Source organism: Peromyscus maniculatus, chromosome 9, assembly GCF_049852395.1.
Source record: "Peromyscus maniculatus bairdii isolate BWxNUB_F1_BW_parent chromosome 9, HU_Pman_BW_mat_3.1, whole genome shotgun sequence".
NCBI lineage: Eukaryota > Metazoa > Chordata > Mammalia > Rodentia > Cricetidae > Peromyscus > Peromyscus maniculatus.
The window spans coordinates 75,531,783-75,547,543 of record NC_134860.1 but is presented as its reverse complement, the minus strand read 5'-3'; the positions used below and the strand labels follow the sequence as shown (position 1 = coordinate 75,547,543).

The 15,761-nt window shown below is 43.0% G+C and overlaps 1 protein-coding gene across 9 annotated transcripts in view; it reads right to left on the bottom strand.

The window, feature by feature from the left end:
• Nucleotides 1-15,761, bottom strand: part of Enox1 (ecto-NOX disulfide-thiol exchanger 1) — a 565,632-nt gene that overhangs the window by 235,477 nt on the left and 314,394 nt on the right. Inside the window, exon 1 of one of the 9 annotated variants that reach the window (XM_076545409.1) lies at nucleotides 11,877-12,329. The exons of 7 other annotated variants lie outside the window; for them this stretch is intronic. In XM_076545409.1, coding sequence (XP_076401524.1) covers nucleotides 11,877-11,934 — 58 coding nt within the window. In that variant the 5' untranslated portion in view covers nucleotides 11,935-12,329. Of the gene's footprint in view, nucleotides 1-11,876; nucleotides 12,330-15,761 lie in introns of those variants that run through there. One more of the 9 variants, XM_076545408.1, reaches the window with a different exon arrangement.

Below are 15,761 nucleotides of genomic sequence, written 5' to 3'. Positions count from 1 at the left end.
AACACGCTTTTCAGAAACTATCACAGAAGTTGAGAATTTCTATCAAAGGGGACAGGAGCTCTGCCTATGGGCCTACAGCTTTCTTTTAGGCTGCTGGTACTCATAGGTGCTGCCCTGTGTGCATGTCTACGTCTCCACACCTCCCTCCTTTCTGGCTCACATCAAGGACCACCTTCTCTGAGGCACTTTACAGGATCAATTCTTGCCCCTCTCACTCCAGCGTTTCCCAAGGGTACTTAACAGGGAGCAGAAACCCATTATTTTAATTTTTAATAGTTAAATTTGCTCTGAGCCATGTGAAATTGATGTTTCTGTGGATTTAAAAACTAGTAAAATATTGGCGCTTTCATAGCGTTCAACCTAGTGTATGATAGAAAGAAAGACATTTTTAAAAGTAGGACTTTACCAGTATTATTGTATAGGATGAGATAGAAATGGGTACTTTATAGATACTTGTACTAATAAATAAGTAAACATATATTTTAACTATATAGCTGTAGTGAAATGATTATGTTTGTATCCACTACTGAAAGTGAACAATGGCATTCTGACAGCCAGTGTTCTGCGTCCCTTATATGTCCCATCTTGCATTCATGGTCATCTGGGATGGGAGGGACCTCTGTATGTGTGTCTTTCTTCAGCTAGTTTTCAAGCATTAAGAGGCAAGAAACAACAGCAGCCTCTGAGCACGATGCTCACCAGACAGCTTCCAGACGAACTGTAAGGATTTGTCTGGTGGGTTGTGGCTATGCTATGTTCTCACCAGAGAACATCATTTATTTTGCTTCATGGTCTTTCGAAAACATGAAACTGATGGACCATGCACTCCAGTACACTCTTCTGGCCAGAAAGCCTTTAACTTGGAGCACAGTGAAACACTGGGGCCCCCAGAGGCACTGCTGGGAGCTCACCTCACCGGTGCTCGGCATTACAGGGAAGGGCAGATTTTTGGGCAGAATATTGGCTGTCCACCTGGGCTCATTCTGTTTCGTAGCGCAATGTGTACACCCCCACACCCCCACTTCCCAGTCCCAACTGACAATGCTACCGATGGCTGAGAAAGGAGGAGGTGGGAAGCTGCCTCCTTTGACATTCTCTTGACAATCGTCCTTCCGGCCCCCATTGCAACTAGCTTTTAAGGTCTTTCTAATACCATCCAAGACTTGGGAAGTATATAAGGAGGATTATGTTCCCAATTCTTTAGAAACTAAGCTAAACAAAATTAACTTCCTATATATTTTATTCCAGTTTAAAAAGAAGACATAAAATACTCATATGGTATTGGTACTTAAGGCAGCTTTTGGCACATTAAAAAAAAATGGTCCTTAAGAAATTAAATCCTGCATACTCATCAGTTTTTACTTCCACTCATAGAGTGATGGGTCTTGAGACAGAGGCGATCAATCATAGATATTAAGGAAACTAATGCTAAAAAAAAGTACTTATGGCTAAGAGAAGAGGAAGATGTTATTTTCATCTGAGGTGTGAGGAAGATGCCAAGAGCCGCAGAAGCAGCAGAGTCTCTAAGGATACAAACATCCTTAGTGGGCAGAGACCGGAGTGGGCATCAGTTCAGGCAGGGACCAGGGACCAGGATGTGTGAAACTGGGAGTGTGTCGGAGGCTGCTGATAGGGCAGAGCCTGCCTGGCTGCTATTTACATTTTAGCAAGTTTATTCAGAGAATGCCTTCTCTGCATGCATGCAATGACAATGGTACTTTTAGTCTTTAAAATGTTGTTTTATTCTTCAAAATGTGGCTTTGAGAAAAATGTCAAGGGATTTAAATCCATGCATGCTAAGTACAATGTTTTCCTATATAAAAATGCTGGTTTATCAACTGGAAAACTGAAGTAAGCCTCTTTATAGAAGATAGCTCAGAAAGATTAGGGGAGTCTTGGCAACATAAACATGCACTTACCAACTCATGAAATGCTAAAACTAGGGTTTACTGTGCACAGTGTAAAGAAGATCACTTTAGGAGGAGGAAAATGAAGCATTCTCTTACAGCATGGAAAGGAATCTCAGAATTCATTAACCAAGAGACCAAAACAATGTACAAAATATTATGGTATATTTTAGGAGAGCTTTAAATAAAGTCACAGCGGACAGATTTACAGTGCTCTCATTAAATCAGGGCAGCAATGGTGGTAGTGTGTTCATAACGTTTGGTGACAGGGAAGAAAGTATATAACAAATGTATCGACTGGCTGCAAAAATCCTCAATGGTGTGAGGGTGACCAGGCTCTCAGAGGGAAGGTGCTACAGCCTGGAGTCCCTGACAGTGAGGGCAGACAGCTTTGCTCTTACCCAGACCCAAGGACGGCCTCCTGAGGTGCATTTGGAAAGTTCAGGGCAGGATGTGTGATGGGAACACCAATCAGCTCCACTAAGTTTAGGAGAGGAACAAACATTTAATTACAGAATGAAATAGCCAGACTCAGAATAAAAGAGGAGGAGGTTCTTTTACCGACAGAAGTCGCTGTCTTACAGGAGCTCCTCTGATAAATTCAGACTCTAAAAGCACAAGCAGTGAATGGAGATGGCAGGGAGGTAAATGTAGTCACAGATGTGTGGGGGCAATTCTTAGAGCAACAGTTTAGGGGAGAGAAACCTACATACAGTGTTGCTCCAAAATACTGAAGCAAACATTGCAGGTGGTGTGGGTAGCATATAGAATGTTTCTAAAAAACATTTTAAGGGCTAGAGACATGGCTTAGTGATTAAGAACACTTTCTGATCTTCTAGAGGACCAGAGTTCCGTTTCCAGCATCCATATCAGGAGGCTCAAAACCTACCTGTAACTCCAGCTTCAGGGGGTGTGATCTCTTCTTGCCTCTCAGACATTCATACATCATACATCTATGACATACATGTACAAATGCATGTGTATGTGCACACACACACACACAATGTAAAATTCAAAGTTTTAAGAGAAGAACAAGGGAAAAACAGCAACATTTTGGGTTAAAACCATTACTAATAAGCAGATGTCAATAGCACTCTACTCTCATTTTGTGAGTGAAATCACCTTTACATTAGACAATAAACAATGTAAGTATGAACTTCAGACTGAGGTAAAGTGGAAACCATGAGAGGGTCATTTGCATCAGCTCTTCTCAGAAAAAAAGGGCACCAATGTAACTGGACAATAGGCTAAATACTTAAGTCCCTCCCCAGCGAAAAATTTGAATTTCAAAAATGAGCTACAGTGACTGGTAGACTCCAAAGCATTGGTGACAGGTTTAGATTGACTACTGACTAGTTGGGGGAAATGATCAATCATGAGAGTGATGTCCACATATCAGTAGGAGAATGGAAGCAAATGATAAATTACACCTGTTAAGCAATACTCTAAAAAAGACGGAGGCTCCTGGGGAGGAATCACGAATCCGGTCCACGCTTCTTTCCCTAGGCATCCAGAGACTACTCTGTGCAACACCGTTTGCAAGTTCTGTAAGTTCTATACAAGCAAGCACTTACTCCAAAGAAGGGAGGTGCAGTTAGCTCGGGTTATCCAGGCAGGTGTGAAGACAGGTGTGCAAACTTAATAAAATGCAAGTTAACAGAAACAACAGAGGGAGAACCAATTAGCTGGCCGGTGATGGTGACTGCAGATTTTCTTGAAGGATGTACAGAGGTGAACATTTGTAGGAGAGGATGTTTAAAGGAACAAAATGATTCTTCAGACATGGGCACCATGATGATCAAAAGCACTGGGTGTGAACAGTGGGTGGTATGGTATAGAAAAGTAAGACTTTTTTTTTGTCTGGAATTTAGGGGGCAAATGATGAAATGGAGAGGCCATGCTAGGAAGCAGCATCCTTGTAGTTAGCAGGGTGGCAAACAGAGTGCTTTAAATTGGGAGCGACGGGGATAAAATTTGTAATTTAAAATAATAATTTCTACGTCAGAGTGGAAGGTAAGATCCACGGGGAGAGAAGCCTGTGCTGGGCTCCCATTCCGGGGAAATCACAAGAGCAGATGAGGGAGTAGCAGGGGAGATGGAGAGAGGAGAAGGCGCTGAGAGAAGTTTCTGGAATTCCTGTTACGAGTGAGAAGTGGAATGCATAGGTGAGAGGTATAAGGGACAGGTGAGGGTGAAGGTGAGGGCACTTGGAGGCGATATTAAAAACTCCTCCCAGGTTTCTGGCTTGGGGGAACTGAGACAGGAGCAGCATATTTAAGGCCAGGGACAGTGAAAGGATTCCTTTAGTCCAGGAGAACGACACGAGCATCTACAGATGCTTCTGACTAAGCTGACAGCATCGATATGTTTGGGAGGTTGTGGGGGGTGGGAGGTCATCTGCTTCCCTCTGTAGGCATGAGGCTGGCATGTCACCAGCCACAAAATGGTGTTCAGTCTCTGGCGGACATAGGTCTACCCAAGTGGGTTTTCAGTACACAAACCTGTGCTGTGGATGATTGATTGATAAATAAAATGCTGATTGGCCAGTAGCCAGGCAGGGAGTATAAGCGGGACAAAGAGAGAGGAGAAGTCTGGGAAGTGGAAGGCTGAGGCAGGGAGACGCTACCAGCCGCTGTCATGGGGAACAGGATGTGAAGTACTGGTAAGCCACGAGCCACGTGGCAAGATATAGATAAATAGAAATGGGCTGAGTTTAAGTGTAAGAGCTAGACAGCGATAGGCCTGAGTTAATGGCCGAGCAGTTTAATGAATATGAGCTCCTGAATGGTTATTTTAAAAGCAGTTGTGGGGTCCATGGGGCTGGGCAGGACTGGAGAAAACTCCAGCTACAGACCTGGTTTCCACCTTGGAAGATTTGGCTTCTCTGAATCCTATGTAAGGGTCAAGAATTTGAAACAAGAGCTCTGAAGTTGATTCCGATGAGCATCGGAATGTGACAGCCAGGAGGGCTATAATTTTAGAGCCAATGGGGAACTTCAAAAAGTCAATTAAAAGAAGAAAGGAAAGAAGGCTTTTTTTTTTTTTTTGAAGAAAACACAGTTTGACCAACAATCAGTTTAATATTGGGTAGGATGTTTTGTGAGATGGCCTTTGTATCTATGGGCCTTGTGGGTCCACACGTGTGATATGAATTGCTGGGTTTGTGCCTCACAGAGAGTGCTGACTGAGGTCACTGGCTAGACTGGATGAACATTTTCTTGTATTTCTTATACCTTTAGGGCTCCCTTACAGCAAGGCATTCTTTGGTTGTTGTTGTTTTGCTTTAAAAAATTTTATTTGTGTGTGTGTGTGTGTGTGTGTGTGTGTGTGTGTGTGTGTGTGTGTGACTGTATATGTGAAAGAGTATATCCACACACCGTCATGGGTGTGCAGGAGCCCTGGGAGTCCAAAAGAGTTCACTATTTGGGTTCTGGGAACTGAGCCTGGGTCCTCTGCAAAAGCTGCCAGGGTTATTAACTGCTGAGCCGTCTCTCCAGTCCCAACTATTCTTTTTCAAGGTCCATGATTTTCTTTGTGTGTGTATATATACACATATATACATATGTATATATACACACACACATATGTCTTTTCTGCATGAACTTTTTCTCAGTATTTCTAACACAAAATTGTAAATATATTTACAATATTACAAGGTATTACTTAAAGATTTATTTTTTGTAACTAGACCATCTGCTTCTCAAATGTGAAACTACATAGAAGGAGAGAAGTAACAACATCCTGTCCCAATGCCACAAGGTCGGACAAATCTTCCAAAAGTGTTAATTATAACAATAGTGTATGCAAGTATCATTCCATCCAGGTGAAAATGCTTATTACAGTTATAAGAGAATATAAATATTAAATATGGACTTAGACTATCAGAATGATGGAAACCATGTTCTGATCGAGGTGTAATTTGGCTAAAAAGAAAAAATGGCTTCCACTGATGACGGGATGTGTGCTTTTGATAGGACACACGGAGAAGGCTACATGCACACTCAGTGATACCCAAATTGCATAAACTTAATTTAATCAGCAGGGAGCATTGGCTAAATCAAAGGCATTTTACAAAATTAACCAACCAGTACTCTTAAAATCCATCTCAGTCAGGAAAGACAAAGGCAGACGGAGAACTGTGCTGTCGGCTTAGGCTAATTTTGATGTATTCAGACTATCACTCTGAAGCTCAGCAATCATTACACAGTGCTGGATGTATAAATTACAGGCTTAAGAAATAGAAATGACTCCATATTCCATCCAAAAAATTCACTAAAGTCTAGGATGCAAGCCTGTGTTCATATCATTTGATGATTGTCTCTGGTAGTTATAATCACAAAAGGACTCTGTTAGCTAGAGACTTCAATGAACACACTAGGAATTATGTTGTACTCAATTTGAATTTATGTATGTCATTTTTTTGAAATGGTTTTATGTTTTCCTAAGTAGTATTTCATTCAGGATATTTCAGAATTATCATGGTTGTGTCCGTTTTCCAATCAGAAAAGATGATAGTCAGAAGACACACAGAGAAAGGAGATGAAGAAAAAGGACACGGGGTGCCCTTCTACCATACTCACTAATAGGGGTGGCTACCACATACTCTAGGCTAGGGTGAGCAGCCCGCTTCTGGGCAGGCTTTAATTTTTAATGCAGTGGAACTGATGAAGCTTTGCTGCCTGGAGACCCCAGAACATGCATGTCCTGTAACCTGCCTGCCCTGTAACCTGCCTGCCCCCAAACCTGCCTGCTCCCAAACCTGCCTGCCCTAGAACTTGCATGCCTCAGAATGCCCTGGAACCTGCATGCCCCAGGGCAGGACCACAGATCTGCTGCTCATGGTCAGCAATGTGGGATATGGCTGTGTATATTGTCATCCCAAGGACCAGTAATAAAAGTTGAATGACATCTCTTAATGAGGTGAGGAGCTCCCCTTAGATATTTTTTAGGGTGAAAAGAGATAGACAAGTAAGGACATTTTAAAAGAGAAAATGAGGAGGGATATTGACGTTTAAAATAAATTTCTAATAAATAAAGATCAGCTTTACTACTTAATTAAAATTGGGTGAGGCATGTATATTAGCCTAAATGAGATGCTTATGATACAAATCCTTGGACGTGAGAGAAAGATCTTGGGGGAAATCAAAATGCCAATGTAAGGAGAGAATGAAATCCAATGGGACCTCGGAGACTCTGCCCTTGGGGCCAAAGCAAGCTGAGAAGCCAGAGTCTGACTGAGTCTCAGGCTCTTTCCAGACCTCAGATTAGCTGGGTATTAGTACAGCCAGGTCTCAGCTGTCCATGAAAATGAAAACACATTTCATAAGCTGCATTTGAATTTTAAAGATACTCAATATTTCTAGTATTGTTTACTGAAAAGGGTCAGCACTGGAGTGTTTTATTTACGCACTGAAAAACCTAGTCTAAAAGAACCAGGGTTGCCACGTGATATATCCCGAGGGTTATTAAAGACAATTCCATAGTCAGAAATATTATTTTTCAATGAACGTATTATTAAAAGAACTCCATTTACTCATTCGTCAGGGAGAAGAGGCATTGGCGACCTTGCATTCTGTCTGAATACAATGGTACACTCAAGGACTGAACTACTCCCTCTAAACCAACAACACCCCACCCACACACAAGCCACATCTCTTTGTAAGTCTCTTTTAGTCAATCTAGGTAAAAAGGAAAATGGAAATATCTAAATAAAGATCATATTGTATTTCAGGTCCATATGCAATATTTTGGGGATTTGGGACAGTGTTGTTCTGATATTTTTTCTTTCGTTCTTGATTCTCCACAGCATTCCCATTAGCACTCAGTTTTCACAAGTCAAAGGTACAGCACGCAGGGTCCTTCAAATGAGATTTAAAATCATTAAAGGTCTACATGGGTGATTTTATTGTTAACTATTCCAGAAATAATACATAACACAAACAGATTTTATGACAGTGAGAGGTGTTACTAGTTTTGTAAGTCCATGGTACCTATTGTATAAAGTAAATATCTTCTCAGGAATACATCCAGCCTTGTAAACATACTTTAGAAATCCATGAAGTTCAGGCCAAGAAAAATTTGACTGGAACATTGGAGTGCCTGTATCGTTTTGAGAAAATTCTTCTCTATAAAAATTCTCTGACAACTTTGTCACTTACAGAAGAAACCTACGTGGCTGTTTTAGTACATTTTAATACATATTTGGTTCTATATTTACACGTTTACCTCTTTCACATAAAGCAAGTAAATCTGTGATAAAAATTCTTCCCCACTCAAAGGTAGTATCCTCATATATATGGAAATACATGCATGGTTTTATATTTTCATACTAAAAATAAGAATATAAAACTTTAAGTCTTCAGGAATTTTCCAAAGACACTTTTCTTGATGCACCTTCTGGAAACTCAGAGCCCTTATACTACAAGAGCAAGTGCTGAGCCAATTTGGTTCAGGCCAACAGTCCATACAGAACTCCAGGGTACAGCCTCCACTAGGCCCTGGGCAGATGATGTGAGATCAATCAGACACTGCCCCCGTGGACACACTGGGCTGGGGGACATGTGTATCAACTGGCTCTAATATCCTGGAGATAAATGCTATCCCCTGGTGCTGCTGGAATAAGCTGCTTTGCAACCATGTGACCAAGAGTGAGACATGGGCAGAGGATGGCTGGGAACTCAGCAGAAGAGATGCATGATGTCTTACAGGATGGATGGGATTAAACCAGGCAGAGGAGGCGTTCCAAGGACCAGAAACAAACCAGCTTGCCCACACCAACATTTTCAAATTCCATGTTTAAAACGGATTTTCTTCTGGGGCTGGGAGATGGCTCCATCTATAACACTCAAGCATGAGGATCCAAGTTCATTCCTCCAGAACCCGTGTAAGCCCAGTCAGAGCCAAACAGGTCTGTAAGCTCAGCACTGGAGAGAGAAGACAGAAAGTACCATGGAGTCTCTGGCCAGCCAGTATAGCTGAATTGGTCAGCTCTAGGCTCAGGGAGAGACCCTGCCTCAAAAAGAAAGTGGTGAGTAGATAATGACTGACTTAGTCCCAGGACATTGACCTCTAGCTTAACACACAGATGCACACATGTACATGTGCTGCACATGAACACACACACACACACACACACACACACACACACACACACACACACACATCCATATACCACATGCCTACAAAGGCATGCCCACATATTTAAAATGTTTAGGTGTGCATTGTTTAACATGGGGCAAATTTCTCAAGCCAGATGGATTCTTTCTGAGCAGGTTATTTAGCTGTCAGGACTTGGAATGCTTAGGAAACCTGCTGAGAAGAAGGAGAGGATGCAGAGAGCCTCTGTGCTACCAAAGCAGAAACCTAGGGGAGTACCAGAAGAGTGTGCCCATGAGGGGGGACAACTACTTTTGTACAAAGAAGGGCATAGTGTGGCTGCATCTTTTCCCATTCTTCTTAAAAAGTCACACGAGCTGGGGGAGGGGAGGGAGGAGGTCCACAGAGGCAACCAGCTCTAGGGACCACAAAGATGGCAATTAGTACCTGGATCTGCTAAAAGAAGGAAAAGGAACTATCATCTGCATGCAGCATCTTAATCACCCTCTTATGAGTGGGAACAAAGACTTGCTGCTGACCTGAAGTCTGTATTGTGCCTCTCTTCTGTCAGAGACCAAGGAGGGTGAGACAATGTCCTTCTGGTGAAAGAATGGTCAGTGGGAGAGTCCTTTGCTCTCTCTGAAGTTCTAGACAAAGGCAGGGGTGACAGTGGCCCCGGGGCTCCCCTGTGCTAGTGAAGATGGATGGTGTCCAGCCATTGGGAGCAGGAAGAGAAGACTAGAGTGCCTCACCCAACCAAAGCATGAGAAGAGTCAGAACCGAGAGCCATCCACAGAAGCATCACTTGGCTCATTCACAGTCCATAAAACCAAGTGAACTCATCCCTGACAGGACTTACAGGATGTAGGATACAAGAGAGATATGAAAAGAGCATCAGTCACTGCCTTCAAGTCATCTACACAAAGAAGCTGCTTGGAGGAAAAACTGGGGGTGGGCCTTGGTGACGTCACTTCTTCCCTCCCACACTGAACAGGTGACTGTTGGACCCAGGTCGGCCACTTGTCTTCCCCAAGGGTGTGGCCCTGAGGCAGGTTCCAAGGACTTTCCCAAGATCAAGAGATTCGGGCCAGTCTTAGTCCCTGGCTGGTTCCTGACTCTCTGTGGGACCCTGGGCTGGTCACAGTATTTTCAGTTTACAACAGAAAACAGGGCTTGCATTAGATGCTCTTTGATTCTAGAAAAGAAAACGATGTTTGAAGGAAGTGATTCCCTTTTAGTGTGTATTTTTTTTAAGAGTCATAGTCATAACAGCCATGTGTCAAATATAACAGTGTCAGAATTGGGGACGTGGTCCATCAGTACAGAGTAAGGAATGATTTCAGACTGTGGGGCTCCAAGTACAATCTACATAATGCAGGCATTGGTAATGGTGGGGGAACTGGGCATTTCTAAAGGCCATCTTTCACTAGAGTATGAAAGTCTATCCCAGGGGTATGAAAAACAACAGAAGTAGCACCTAGTGGGACAGACTCTCCTATCCACTGAAGCTCTTCTTTTTCCTGCTGGAATTGTCTAGACTTTTGGGTTTGACATGGTACATGAGACCCTTGCAGACAGCAACTCGTTCCTATTGAAAGCAGGAGCCTGGGTTTGGCAGCCATCCCCATGTCTCAAGCATACAGGAGCACAATCCAGCTATAAGCACCTCAGTGGCACCCAGAAGCTCACTGGCAGTGAGCCAAGGATGTGATGCTCTTTATGAGTGACATAAGGCAATTTGTTTAGAACATTTCGGGTAGTTGACACTAAAAATAAAAAATAAAATAAAAATAAGGCAAATGAAAGTCACTTGAGGTTATATGATTTTCAAAGTACTATATTAAACTATGTCATTTTCATACAAAGTATAATGCATCCTTTTTGAATAATCACAGTCATTGATGGTTTTAACTGAGCTAAAACCATGTACAGATATAGAAATGTTGGGCTCAGGCTGTGCAGCCTGTGACAGTCCTCCTCAGAGATAAATTTCCACCATGGATGTTTCAGTTGAGACAGTGATATTTATTGAAAGGTAAAGCATAAACGCATAGCCACTTGGAACATTATTGAACAAATGTAATTTATGTTGCTGTTGGTGCACTGGGTTTTAACACTGCTTTGATTTTATCAGCATTTGTCAATTAATCAACGTGAACCTTGTAAAACATGTTCTCCTATTAGTGGGAACAGGCAATTGCTCGAAGACACTGAAGGAAAGGTCATTTAATAATTTGCTAATTGTGCAAAGATAGATTTAATTTTTTTTTACAAGGTACAATTCTCATTACCCCCGTATCTAAACAGGACTCAATCCACACTTAACCCTGCCAGTTTTAAATGTGGCCAATGGTTTCTTTGTTTCTTCTTCTTTTCTTCTTCTTAAACACAAGAGAAAGATTAATAAAATACAAATTAATCTAACTTGAGGAATTTAAGATTTAAAGAGCCTCTCTCTCTCATCATCTTTGCCAGCTCAGAGTTACAAGGCTTCAGGCTATGAAAATAAACAAATGAACTTGATTCCATTGGGTAGAAAAGTGAGGAGATTAAAAGAAAGAGTGGAAGAAACAGGAAAGGCACAGACCCAAAAGCCACACAGGGGCAGGAGTTGGCTGTTTTTGGATTAGTCTGCAGTTCATTCTGCCTTCCTCTAGATAGCAGAGGAGCTTCCCCCAACCCCATTTCCTTGACTGATGGTTTGTTTTCAGCTCAGTGGAAAGCAGCAGCGCCCAAGCCCTCTCTTCAGGTAGCCCATGCATCAGCATACACGTCAGCTCTCCTGGCAACAGAGGAAGCACTGTGACTTGGATCCCATCACCAGCGGTGAACATCATCCACAGAACCTGACTGAGTTTCAAATGGGCAACGTACCTTGGAGAGCAGTCTCTGCAGCGGAGTCTGCGGGGCTGAACCGGGAAACCCGCACCATAACTGGAGTTTAAGCGAAGCTTAAGATGCCATCGTGTACTTTATGGCACCGTTAGAGAAAGGGGTTTGTACAGAGACAAGGCCTGCTGAGCGGAGATGGGTCTTGCTGGCTCCAGGCTCCACAAAGTGCTTTGCTCACAGCCCCTTTTATAAGAGTCTAGAGGGCCAGGTTGTTCTTTGCCGGCTCAAACTGGCTCATCTGTCCTTCCCATTCCATTCTGTTCCCAGTTCCAAATAAGTCACTATTTCAGGCACACTTTCTTAAGCAGATGCAAACACCCTTTCCCAGGGCCAGGCTCCCTTGAGCAAATGAGGCTTCTTGGAAAACGGTCAAGGAACCATCAAACAAAGCACTTCAAGGAACAAGACCCTGGTTTCAGGTGACATGTGTCGGACATGCAGGCAAACAAGTTATCTGTAGACACTGGCTGGCAGTAGCATTGTATTGAGTATGATGTACCCAGGGGTTGGAGCTGACTCTTGATTATGATCTTAACAAATGAAGTTATTTTTTAACGAAAATTACTCTGATGGCCACAAGACAATTCATATAATGTTTCCCCTTCTAGTAGCAGTCCCAACAAAAACTACCAACCAAACTGTAATTACTTAATAAAATCATGGTAAAAGAACTTGGCTAAGAGAAAAACAAACAAACAAACAAACAAACAAACAAAAAGATTCCTTCTAGTAAACATGGAGTAATTTTTAGAGGGGTGCTTTTTCCACCCATTGGATCGGATCATAGAGAGAAAGTCTAGCTTACATTAACATCTGCCAGCATTGACCTCAGTTCTGGCAAACTCTCCTCCACCCAATCAGATTCTCCTCAGAACAGGAGACAAGAGGGAGGGACAGAGGTGAGCAAGGAGTTGCTTACATGACAGCTGCTCCCTGGCCAGGTTGGGGGGGAGGGTTCTATCTGAAGCATATATATTAAGAAACTACAGGGAAAAAAATCAATGGATATATTTGTTTCCCTGACATTTTTTAATATGGTAAATAAGTTTGTGTGCCTTGATTCAAATGGTTCCTTTGTCCTAGATGGCTTAATCATTTGCAATGGCAGTGTCCGAGGTGTTCGAAGCCGGCTAAGGGGTACCACTGGCCTTCAACACAGTCAAGGCACATTAAGCAGATTTACAGCCTTGGACATGGCTATCATCTTTATTTAAAAGCTAGTTTAGACTGATGAGGCAGCTTAGCATTCTCGTAGAGTTTTCTACTGTTGGCTGTACCCGACTAGGACACCTGGCTCTGCAGGCCACCCTCGCTGCTCTAAAAGGCTTGAAAAGTAGCTGCTAAAAAGTGTGAAGGGCAGCTTTATTCTAGCGTGTCACTAGGATTGCAGGTTTTATTCCTATATGGGGAAGCCCACAGCTCAGCAAATGACAGCCATGATAATGACAACAGGCTATAATACCCCAAATGGGTGTTGAGGGGTATTTCAGGCTATCCAGAAGCTCACGGGGGAAGTGCCACGCTGGTCTGGTCGGGAGGCAGAGAGAGTGAGCTGAGATTGTTGTTCCTGGGAAAGAACAGGTGAGTCGTGGAGGAAGGCTTGGGATTGGCTGGTTTGAGGATTTCAGCAGACCGTGAGGTACAGGTGTGGTGTCTCTGGTGTTTAGGATAGGGAGAATCTCCAGGCTGGAGGAAGCTGACAGAGAGAGGCAGCGGCGGGGTAAGAACAGGCATTATCTAGACAGGAATTATCTGGTCTGGCAAAGTAGAGCTCAGAGAATTATTTACTACTTCTAAGCAATTTGCTATCACCAGGAGAACTTGTCTCCACTCAAGTCCATAAGGTCATAAGATATAAAAATATAAAAGACAGAAAAAATTTAAAAATCAGAAATAAAATTTATAGACTTCTACAGGTAGAAAATGCTACTCAGACTTCCTGTGCATAGGCCTGGCTTGGGTCCAGTGCACAGTACAAAGGCTGATCCATCAGAGCAGGCGGGGCCAAGACTTTGTAGCTCTAACAAACTTCCTGGTGACACTACGGCCACATTTTGAGTAGCTAATGATTAAAAACCTACCAGGAATTTTCACTCTGGTGACCTTCTACAGGGACAGAACCTGATGTTGAAGCCCTGTCTTGAACCAGCTGCTGAGAGCCACCAAACACACACATCTGGGCCTGTTCTTCAATTACTGTCTGCGCGTGGGAAATTTTATCCCGATCTTACTCATCAGGGAATGGAGATCTAAGACCTATCCTGGGTCACCTGGCTGAAAAGTTGGAAAAATGTATCTGGCCGAAAACCAATGTTTAATTCCAGCACAGCCTAGGCACAGATGGCATTGTTCAGATGAGAAACAGACACAGTTGGTAAAGAATTCGTAATCTGGTAAGTTTGTGGACACCAACAGCAGCCCATTTACAACCTGGCTTCTGGAAAAGAAGAGAAGTTAAAAAGTGCATTCTTAGGACTACACATAAATGGCTTATGTGGCTGGCAAATTTGTCACAGCTTACTTATAAAACATTTGTAAAGGGGCCTCTCTTAAACTACTGTTTTATTTTTTAAAAGGGGTATATGAGAGCTGGAGAGATGCTCGGTGGATAGAGTGTTTGATGAGCAAGTGTGAGGGTACAGGTTCGAATCCCCAGAAACTACGTAATGCCAGGCATGGCAGTGCGTGTGTGTATCCCACTGCCTCTGTGGTGCCATGGAGGCAGATATGGAAGGATCCCGAGGAGCCATGTGCCAGCTAGCCTGCACACGGTAGTGAGCAGCAAAGTGACCCTGCCTCACACAAGGTGACAGGAGTGACCAACAACTGGAGGCTCACCTCCACAGACATACACACAACAACAGAAATAAAGTAAAAAAGGAAGATCTGTGCTTGGTAAGATACACACAATAAAGAGTTAGTCCTTCTCTGGCATGCCCCTGGGCTCAGAGACCATTTCCTTAGACTCGTGTGGCCTTCTTAAACTGGCCTATGCAAAGAAACTGTCTTCACACAAATTAATTCAGCATGTTATTCCAGAAAAACTGAAAGAAAATCAGTAAAGAAAGAGGCAAAATCCTTTATTACATGGCTTCCCATTAAAGAGAAATCACAGGCAAGCAAAAAAGATAGGGATGGATGTTTGCGGAGAAGCAGCAGGGAAATTGGGACTGCATGAAATTATCAGCACAGCTGTAGGGAGGTCCTCATGGGAAGGGTGGGAGTTGAGGACTTCCTGCTCCACACTAATCTTTTCTTGCAGCAGCCTGTGGTGCTAAAGGCCTCACTATGCCAGGACTTAGTGGATCTACTGCATTCTTTCCAAGGGACACTCTCCCGATATTTGTATACACCGTAACAGTTCTGGGCACTGTGTTACTTGAATAATGAATGTTTGAGATTTGTTAGATGGTCATTTTGAGTGGCTATTTAGAGATCTGGGATGGTAGAATAAAACCTGATTGAACATGAAGGGACCTAAACAAGGTGTGTGCCATGTGGATTCAGGGTCTTTAAGACTCTACCAAGTGGTTCTCAACCTGTGGGTTGTGACCCCTTTGGGGGTTGAAAGGCTTTTTCACGGTGGTCACATATCAGATACCTTACATCATGATTCATAACAGTAGCAAAATTACAGTTATGAAGTAGCAATGAATTAATTTTATGGTTGGGGTCACCACAACACGTATTAGAGGGTCACAACATTAGGAAAGGTTGAGAACCATGGCTCTACCCCAACCTTAGGTGACTTCAATATAGCCTTGGGGATTTCTGGACTTCTTTTTTCATATTAGTGCTCTTGCCATTCCTGGTCCATCTCAGCCAGCACTGCTGTGCATCAGGCCAGGCTGATGTCTAAGGGCATCA